The sequence below is a fragment of the Prinia subflava genome, chromosome 7, assembly GCF_021018805.1.
Source record: "Prinia subflava isolate CZ2003 ecotype Zambia chromosome 7, Cam_Psub_1.2, whole genome shotgun sequence".
NCBI lineage: Eukaryota > Metazoa > Chordata > Aves > Passeriformes > Cisticolidae > Prinia > Prinia subflava.
The window spans coordinates 30,689,360-30,699,308 of record NC_086253.1 but is presented as its reverse complement, the minus strand read 5'-3'; the positions used below and the strand labels follow the sequence as shown (position 1 = coordinate 30,699,308).

The 9,949-nt window shown below is 40.9% G+C and overlaps 1 protein-coding gene across 1 annotated transcript; it reads left to right on the top strand.

Annotated features, from left to right (window-relative positions):
- Positions 1 to 552: 552 nt before the first annotated feature.
- Positions 553 to 6,845, top strand: FRG1 (FSHD region gene 1). Its single transcript, XM_063402069.1, has 9 exons — positions 553 to 704; positions 860 to 927; positions 2,287 to 2,409; positions 3,363 to 3,420; positions 3,599 to 3,713; positions 4,142 to 4,246; positions 4,992 to 5,083; positions 5,629 to 5,739; positions 6,563 to 6,845. Exons 1-9 carry the CDS (start codon positions 643 to 645, stop codon positions 6,648 to 6,650), a joined length of 822 nt encoding a protein of 273 aa, XP_063258139.1. The 5' UTR covers positions 553 to 642; the 3' UTR covers positions 6,651 to 6,845.
- The last annotated feature ends 3,104 nt before the right edge of the window (positions 6,846 to 9,949 follow it).

Sequence of the window (9,949 nt, the reverse complement as noted above, 5' to 3'; positions counted from 1 at the left end):
ACCTGTCTAGAAGGTGCTAGGTTGATATGAGAAAAGGTTGTTATATGCCAAGGGGGAGGTATGACGCAGATTTTATTCTGTGGAATACCAAGTGATTAACAGGTTGGGGGGGAAATGTCATACCTCCTTACACCCCTAGCATGGTACACTTGGCTGACTTGCAAGCTGCTTTTCCCCAACCAGTCTTCATCGGAGTCCCTGGAAGCTTTTACCAGCACACCCAGGTGTGCAGCTCCCGAGTAACCCTGCCAGAGGCAAGGTCTGCTGGCCTTGGCCTTGCTGCCCTCACGTCCGAGGGCTCTGCTGATGTCCATGACGCGTGTTTTACAATGCACCAGCACGGGCTGTAGTAGCTGTGGGCTCTTCATTCCTCAGCGCTCCTTGCCTGCAGTCCGGCAAAGCGCAGGCACTGCACCCATGGAGCCAAGCCAGACTTAGAAGGGAAAGGTGCCCGGGGACAGAGTGTTTAAATGTAATTTTAAACTCTTCTTGTTTTACTCTCCCGATCAATCCCGTGTGCAGCACCCCCCAGGAGCGGTGGCCGAGGCGCGGTGCCCGCCCACAGCCGGGCGGAGGAAGGGCCGCGGCTTCAGGGCTTCCGCCCGGCCGGGGGCGGGGCCGCTGCGCCCGCTGCATCCCGACATGGCGGAGTATTCCTGCGTCAAATCCACCAAGCTCGGCCTCAAAGGGTCGAAAGAGAAGAGGTGAGGAGCGGGCTGCCCGCCGCGCCGTCCCGCACCCGCGGCGGGGCCGGTGTAGGAGGCCGGGCCGGCCCTTCCCCTCGGCCGGCAGGGCCGGGCCGGGCTGGCAGGCGCTGGCTCGGCGGCTCGTTCTCACTTCTTCCCATCTCCCCTTGCAGCAAGAAGAAGCACAAGGAAAAGAAAAGGAAAAGGGAAGAGGATGTGGCAGAGCAGCTCGATATTGTTGGTGAGCTGCTTTCCAGGAGTTACGTGACTGTGGAAACTGTAGGGGATGTGGCAGGAGCTAAAGAGGGTGTTACAGGGCTTTGTAAAGCAAGCGTAACCCCTGTAGAGATACATAACTATTTCTCACAACATGCAATTTGTATCTCGGGATCTTCCTAGATTCCAAACGGAACTTGTGGCACCAATGGGATGGATACAGATCTTTATAAGTAATAAAAATAAGTGTTACTATCTTAATGAGGTAGGAAATATTTGTAAGACAGTTTGCAAGGAGAAAAATTTACTATCCAAAAAGTGTAAAAGTCATAATTCTAAGTTGTGTTCATGCTACCTTTAACTTTGGTAGAATTCTGTAGAAGTCGAATGTTCAAACCCAGATTGGTTTGATCAGCTGAAGTCTAAGGATTACAACTCACATGTTTAACAGCAAGATGAAATAATATCTCTGCTTCTCTTCTGCTGGAGAATCTAGTAAATGGATATGACCCCAAAACTGCAGGAGACAGATCCAGAGGGAAAAAATACTTTCCTTGTGAGGTGTATCTTTGTTGTGGTGTGGATTTTCCGCTTTAAGTTTTCAAGCTAGCTTTATATTTCATTTGTGTGTTATGATTTAAATTATACATGCCGTTATGTGTCGTTTCTCTGTGTCCCTGCCTCTGTTTCTAGAACCTTGCTTGCCAATCTTCCCTAACTCGATATATCATTTGCTGTTTCATATCATTACATTGCTTCTGCTATTCCCATTGGATTTAGTTCTGTATTCCCTGCCCTAGACTCCTCCCTGAGTGCATTCTCATTGGTTGTTTGCTTTGTATCGCCCCGTCTATAAAACCCACGGCGGGACATGTGCTCCCTGTCTTTGGGGTCCAGCTTTTAGTTGTTATGCTTCAGTTATACCTGTAATAAATCTCCTTAGTTTACCCCAAGACCCGTCTCGCCTCCACTCCATCTGTGCTTCCGAAATAGACACTGCCGAGAACATCGGAGTCCCTAGGTGGGGAGGTGAGAGCTCCCCAGGGGGAAGGTGTCGCACCCCTGGCCGCTGTGTGCCCTGGGACAGGAGAGAGTCACACACCGCTACATATCTTTGCTGCTGAATCAATCAGCTTGGTCTGTGGACTAACACAAAGAAGGGACAGGAGCTTGTAACTAGAGATGACAGCAGGTTGAAGAGTAGGACCACCATTAAATTGGCTCTGGACTATAAAGTAATGCACAAAGATTGCTAGATAGCTATAGAAATGTTATCTTTTAAATTTAAAATTTCAGAGAAGACACAGAAATACAATCTCTTGAGCTACTGTCATCAGAAGTTGTGATTACTCTGTTAACAAATTGTCGTTGTTTTGTATTACAGGAAACTGGTGGGCTGTCAGTAATTTTGGTGAAATTACAGGAACTATAGCTATAGAAATGGATAAAGGAGCTTACATCCATGCCCTTGACAATGGCTTGTTTACACTTGGAGCACCACATAAAGGTTTGTTCCAGGAAATTTGAAAATAATAGTTTTAATAATGAAGTGCCTAAAAGCATAGAACTAGCATCACTTCAAGGCAAGCAGTGTTACAACTAAAAGCAGTTTACTACAAAAAATGCAATCATTCTAGCTGAAGCATGCAGATGACTTAAACTTAATGACTACCAGTCAGTTTCACTCATCTAGTTTCATGCTGGCTTATGTGTGCAATAAATTGAACTGCACTGGAGATGATTACCTGTTAAAGGCCATACCACTTGCTGGATATAAAGCAGTATAATTTTTATTAAAACCTATAAAATGTTTATGGTGTCACTTGAAGAGTGAAATTCAAGGTAGATGAGTTTTAATGCTTATTGCTGCATCGTTGTCTTAACATAATTGTTTTGTCACTGGACAAGAGCACTACTAAAGTGCTGGGATAATTAGCTTGTTCTTTGAATTTGAGAGCCTTGACTCTGACATGGACTGTTCCAGAACCCTGACAGTGCCTGTGTTCCATCTTCAGAGTGAGATCTCAGCAGCAATGGCCATATTCTCTCAGTTTGGTCTTGAGGGATGGAGAAGCTAGTAGCTTTTAGGATACTGAGTTGAGTTAGCATAGCTGAACCATAATGCACTTTGTTATGAAAGAAGTAACATTACAAGGAGATTAGGGTTTTCAGAGCCACCAGGAGAATTACAAAACATTCTCAATTATAAATTCCTTTAAATGAGGGTCATCTTTATTTTGTGTCTTGTTTTAAGTGGTGTAAATATGTGAACATAAATGAGCATCTGCATTGCTTCTTTAAAAGTGAATGCTCAAAAAGGAATTTTTAACAAAGTAAATACTTTTCATAGTATTTAGATATGGTTAGTGTGTAATTATTTTTTATAGGCTGCAGTATTTATAGGGTAATATATTTTATGTTTATACTTCATACTTTACTAATGGAAAATTCATTCGTCAGGTGATGAAGGCCCTAGTCCTCCCGAGCAGTTTACAGCAGTAAAGTTGTCTGATACAAGGTAATTACTGTAATGTTTCAAATTTTGATACTTGTTATCTTTGGATTTTTGTGAGAGGGCGTTCTAATACTCTTGTGAAACACATTGTTACTACTAAAAGTGTCTGTGATGTGTTGGATATTGTGAATTGCATGAATTAAAAATACTCCTTATTGTTTTCGTACATTTTCTCTTTGAGGATTGCTCTCAAGTCTGGTTACAGCAAATACCTTGGTATAAATTCAGACGGACTTGTAGTTGGACGTTCCGATGCAATAGGGCAAAGAGAGCAGTGGGAACCTGTCTTCCAAGATGTAAGCTGTTTGGAATAGTTCATTTGATGTTGCTAGTGTTTGACTGTATTCTGAGTTAACCTATGTAGATGGGTTTTGTCTATGAAGTAAAAGCCTTTTGCAATCTCTTTCATATTGTAACTTATGATTTTCCAATTGCAATGCATTTACTGTAATTGAACGTTTTTAAAATACTTCAATAGCTGCATTTTGGCAGCTACAGGCATCTTAAAAATGAAGGAGCCAGCAAGTCTGCTGCCTAGCTGTTGAAGTATCCAAATGTGCTGGTTTTGCATTGATTGAAGAAAGCTGTGATCAACCACTACATCATACATAAAAGAATTAAAGCCATTACAGAGACTTTTGGTGTATTGTAGAGAATAAATGTTACAAATCAAGGATTATGTACAACCTCATTGTGCTTACAATGTGTGATATTGTTTCTGCAGAGGAAAATGGCATTACTAGCAGCAAACAGCCGTTTTATTAGATGTAATGAAGAGGGGGACATAGAAGCCAAAAGCAAAACTGCAGGGGAAGAAGAAATGATAAAGGTAATCCATAACTTCTACAATTAATACAGGATTGGCAGGCATACTCAAACAAGCAGGTGTCTGTGTGCTATGATTTTCTATTCATACAGTTATAATCACTTCCTGTAAGCTGGCAAGTGATCTGGCCACAAGAAAGGTAAATGAGTTCCAGGGCTGAATAAATTCTCAGTACTTCCTGTAGAGATGAGAAGATACTTTACCACTCAGGAGGACAAAAGAGTCTGTGTGATCTTCCAGGTAGTTCTGAATAGCTTGGAAGAGAAGAGAGGAATTACAACTGAACCAGAGAGAGAGAAGGGTTTACCAGAATGATCTAGAATGGGAGATCGTTTAAGAGAATCTAAAAGGACCATCTTGACTTTATCTGACCATGGAAAATCTATGTGTCTCTCCAAGTAGAGATAGATGTCTTAACTAGTCTGAACAATAGTATTTTTAAGTCAACCTGTGAACTGTTCCTGCTAAAATTAAGAACTGTAATAGTGCTCCTTTGAGATTAAGGCAATTATATCTTACCATAGTATCAAGGATTGCACTGAATATTTCCCATGTTTCAGGCAGTTTTTGCTTTTTGCATTTGTCTCTGGTTAACCAGTTTGAAAACAGTGAACATGAAAAGTCACTGTGACTCTGATTCTGTTATAAAGGATATGTAGTCATCTTTAACCTGTAACTTACAGTTTTTAAAATACAGGTGTTTTCGATTGTGTTTTGGTTGTGTTTTCTTTTTGCTTTCAATTATTAGATTCGTACTTGTGCTGAAAGAGAAGCTAAGAAGAAAGATGAAGTTCCACAAGAAGACAAAGGAAACATTAAACAGTGTGAAATCAATTATGTGTATGTACTTTAGGGCTGGTAACAGGCTCAAGTACCTTTTTTGCTTCTAACTGGGGCCTTTTTTGGTGGAAGGGCCCAACTCCCATCCAGCCTTTCACTCACTTTTCATTAGCAGGGCAAGGGAAGAAAAAAGGATGAGAAAGCTCATTGGTTGAGATAAAGGAGAGATGCTGTGCCAGATACTATCCCAGGGTTAATTGTGAAAAATTAGTTAAATTTATTTCCTTTTAAATGGGTGTAGATACTGAGAGACAAAAACTAAAACCACCACCTTTCCTTCTCTCATCTCCCAAGCTCAGCTTCACTCCAGACTCTTCTACCCACTCCTCCAAGCTGGATGGGCTCTAGGTCAATACAGAGTGGTTTCGTTCAGCCACTCCCTTCCTTTCCCACTTTTCCTCTGCTTTGGTATGGTCTTATGCTGGATTAGGTCAGCTATCTGCTGCTTTAATAGGACCTAAGATTCTTACAACAGCTGCTGTTGTGTTGGAAAAAAAAGGTTTTTAAAAGTTTCAGTTCTTTACTACTTTCCTTCCCTCTTACAGGAAGAAGTTCCAAAGTTTTCAAGACAAAAAGCTTAAAATAAGCAAAGAAGATACAAAAGCCCTTAGAAAAGCCAGGAAAGAAGGCACTTTTCATGAAATGCTACTTGACAGGTACTTCAAAGTGCTAAAAATAATGCATTGATTAAAAAACGACTGGGAAAAGGAATTACAGTAAAACCTGGGGTACAAGAGAGGGCTAGATTTTTTAATCTGGGTTTTCACTTCTTTAGCTGAAGTTTGCAGGTTTGAATTTACCTGTAAATTAGTTCTTTTGGAAATCTTTAACTAGGTTGTTCAGTTCGTTTAGTAGAGAGTTGAGGGATTCATCCTTTTAATCACAAAAATTGAGCTAATTTTTAACATTTTTCAATACCTGTGATACCAGAAGATTTTAGAGAGGCAGAAGTTGCATTTTAAAGAGAAATAGTGTTTATTAAGGACAATCTTCATGTTATCAAGTGGGAATTTTTTTTCCCCTGAGCTGAGACTAAAGAAACTGTCTTGAATTTTTAAAGTCTTTTAGGTCAGTATATAGTATAAATATTTGCATTAATTCAAATAAATTCAGTGGGTGGAATGCATAAAGCTAGTTCTGATAATGGCAAGTGATGTGAGAACACTCCTGGGCTCTCACAGGTGGTCAGCTTCAGATCACACTGAGTCTGGATTCATTCCTCAGAGGAGACAAAACGCAATTACGATGATTTGAAGGGAAAGTCAAGGTTAACTTTAGACACTGCAGTTCTATCTCCTTAGGAAAACAAACTTAATTAACAAGTTCAAAGTGTTGTTAGGCCTTTAAATGTGCTTTGAAGCAAAATTTAAGAAAAATTTCTTTCAATGCATTCTTAACCCTTTTAGGCGGATAAGACACCCAGGTGTAATTGTATTTGGTCTTGATCTAAATCTTGTTTCATTCACTCTTTCCATACAGGAGAGCTAAAGTGAAAGCAGATAGATATTGCAAGTGGCATCCAGCTGGTCCATTTTCTTCTGCAACTTTGATGGCAGCATCAAATTGAGAAAGAGTAAAATATTTTATAATTGTTTTTTTATTTAAGGCATTTTTTAAGTATCTTCAGAATTGTATTAAAATTTTCTCAAGTGTTGATAACCCAGTTATAAAATCTTGTTAACTGTATCACTTGTGAAATCTTGGCTTGTATTAAGGGAATGGCTCCAACAAAAGTTAAAGGTAAATCAATTAATAATGGTAAGCTATTTGCCATGTAACTTAAACCCTGCGAGACAGACTTTACACTGATTTAGTCCAGAGAGAAAGGTCCCTGGCTTTTAGTTGCCTTTTGGACAAAATCCAGGAATAAATAGAGGATGGTTGGCAAATGTTCCTGGCCAGAGTCAGGAATTCTTGGATAAAAATGCAGCATAGCTGTGAGGTCTGCTGTGGAAGAGAGGGAGGAAAAAAAGTTATTAGTTTTTCTCCAGAGCTCCTTAGTTTGATCTAGGACTGGGGATTAGGACTCATTAACTAGTTGTTGTAGGTACCACCCTACATGTCCCTACCCAGAAATGTGACTGATGTACAACAAGCCATTGGAATATCAAGTCCTGGAAGTGGCTTGCTGCCAAAACTACTCTCAGAAACACCAAGAAAACGACAGCACTGCAAGGAGCAGGCTGCAGGCCAGAGTAACTGTTTATTGGAAGTTTATTGCAAGTGTCATTGATCCACAATCACTGTGAATCTTAAATACATCTGAAGTGAATGCTGATGGTGGAAATAGATTGATTTTACAGCATCTGGTTTTCTTTCAAGAATATATTGTTTGAATAAAAGCTTGCCTGGTAGAACCCACAAAAATGATTACTCAAACACAGATACACAGGAAGCAGAAATACATGCTCTGGTGGGGAAGGGGGCTGAAAGGACTGCTCAGCAGCAGAATAAGAGCCTGAGAATTACCCCTGAAAGGGAATTATCCAGTTCATATTAAGTGTAAATACGAGAATAGAGTGTTGCAAGTAGCTATAAGTGATAGTAAGGGAAAAACAGAAATGAGAGGCATGTTTGTCCCAGAGTGGTGAGTTAATGAAGTAAAAAGCAATGGCAGAGCATATAAAATGAGACTGTCCCAAGTAGGAGAGGAAACACTAGAATTGGCAAGGAACTGGCAGCCTTGCAGAGAATAAGGGTATTTTAGTAGCAGTGGGGTTGCCCTGTATGTTGGGACTAATGCTGCACCAGAGTCTTGAGAAAATGTGTTCTGAGATAGCACAGAAACTGGGATCTGGGGAATTCACTGGAAATCTAGTCCCAAGAAAATGAAATCAAATGTATAACAAAACTGTGAAAATCTGTGTCTGTATTTAACTCTTGCTATGAGGAGTCTTTTTGGATGTTTCCTCAATGGAGGTATTCATGGAGTCATCTTGAAGATGATATGTCCTGACAGTAGTGTTAACACAAGGAGCTTTAATTTAACTGAAACAGAGAAAAAAGGGGGAAGTAATTTGGGCAGCCTCTACTTAAATATCAGTGAGACCAGCTGTCAGTACAGTTAGCAAGCCAACTTTAAGAAGCATTTTCCTTCTTAGATTTTTGAAAGCTGACAGAAGAAACCTAGACTAAATGGAGGGCCTAAGGTGCTGGTGTGGACCCTGAAGGCAAGGCACTGTGACAGGAACACAACAAAATAGCCATAGTCAGAGAAGTTGACTGGTGCTGGAAGAAAACCATTTCTTAAACTGAGAATTTCTTTACCAGTGAAAGAACTAAACCAGAATCACAAAGAGGCCTCAAAAAGTACACTATGTAATGTGACAATGGCATCATTTTGTCTTCAGAGCATTTGGAAAGAGGTTTTAATTTTCCAAAGTCATTGTTTATTTTCTCCTGTTAAAAATGTTCTAAAGATAGTAAAGTATTTAGACAAAGATAATGAAGTCCCTAACAGCTGTCTGCCCCAGATATAAAAGATGAGCAAAAAGTGGTTGCAGATGTTCAGAAAATAACTGGACCAACTTAGACTCTTTCTTACCATAGCCCATAATAGTATATTCAGGTACCTGGAAGTAAACACAGGATTATTGTCTTACATGTGTTTGTTTTCAACTGAAAATATTTTCCAGACCCTATAGAAACTGCCTGATCTCCTGTTTTTAAAGACCATTCCCATGAAAATCTCAAGGTTTATCCTGTTACTCTGTAATTTTCTCTCAGTTTCTAAATCCGCAGGCTGGTTCTGTATCTTCTTCCACCAGTACCTAATGTTTTTCTGCCTTGGTCTCTAAAGGTCCATGCAGTTCCCAGCTTCTGCTCTGAGCTGGCTCCTTCCTACACTGTTGCATGCTCTCTTCCCAAGGCTTTCCCACACTACAGTACATTTGTTATCCTTTCCTGTTTCTTAATTTTTGCAGTTCCATGCAGCTTTCCAATCAACCTTCTGCCAAGGACTTCCTTCTTTTTCTTGCCGCCCCCAGTTGATTTTGTAAGAGTTAATTGCACAGGCAATTAAGGCATGATGTAAAGACAGCATCACTTCTTTTCTGTGTGCCTAAAAACAAGAAGTGTCGTAGGCACTGCACAGAGCACCTGAGAAAAGTGAGAACACAGGCATCCTGGAAGGTTTTAAGTACTTTTTCATGGTGTTCTACCAACTGTTGCCTATGTACACACACATGAAGCATTCATTTGCTCACACTAAAATGATAGTACTCATACTAAAATAGCACACCTAATTTGGCTGTTGGTTTGTACTTGGTGGTACAACAGCCTGGTCTGGTGGAAGGTGGCCCTGCCACTAGCAGAGGGCTTGGAACTAGGTCCCTTCCAAGTCAAACCACTCTCCAGTTCTATGAAGTGGATACCATTTAAATCATAATTAGAAGGCAGGGCACTTATGGATGGATGCATCTCATGCCCTGCGTTTCTCATTAGTGTGTCTCCCGAGCTGCCTGCTTCCTTCACTCCTAAGCTGCAAGATGGAGAAAAATCCTTCCTCAAGAACGCGCCTGGCATCTTTCATTACCACTGATGCTCGAAAGATAAGCTGGAAATAAATCCCCATAGGCAGAGATGTCTGTAGAGCAGGCATTTGTTTATTGGAGCGCTGGTAGTGAGGGGGAATCTCCTCCTAACTCACCCACCTTTGGCAAGTGCTGTGGTCTGTTCATACACTAAGTATTGCCTAGTACCACTGTGTGATATCACTGCAACATCATCACGTGCGCTGCAACTCATTTACATAGCATGAGCTCATGGTTACAGACAGTTCTGCTGCACTGCGCTTGTGCCTCCCCAGTTCAGGGCTCGTCAGGGGTCTTTGATGAAGGCTTCCAAGGTCATCTTCGCATCTGAACT

Bases quoted from the DNA above. Each gene is read 5' to 3' on its own strand.
- FRG1 (XM_063402069.1), top strand. From the start codon at position 643: ATGGCGGAGTATTCCTGCGTCAAATCCACCAAGCTCGGCCTCAAAGGG. The intron at 3,714-4,141 runs GTAAGCTGTTTG...TTGTTTCTGCAG, and splicing joins GGGAACCTGTCTTCCAAGAT to AGGAAAATGGCATTACTAGC. The intron at 5,740-6,562 runs GTACTTCAAAGT...CTTTCCATACAG, and splicing joins CATGAAATGCTACTTGACAG to GAGAGCTAAAGTGAAAGCAG.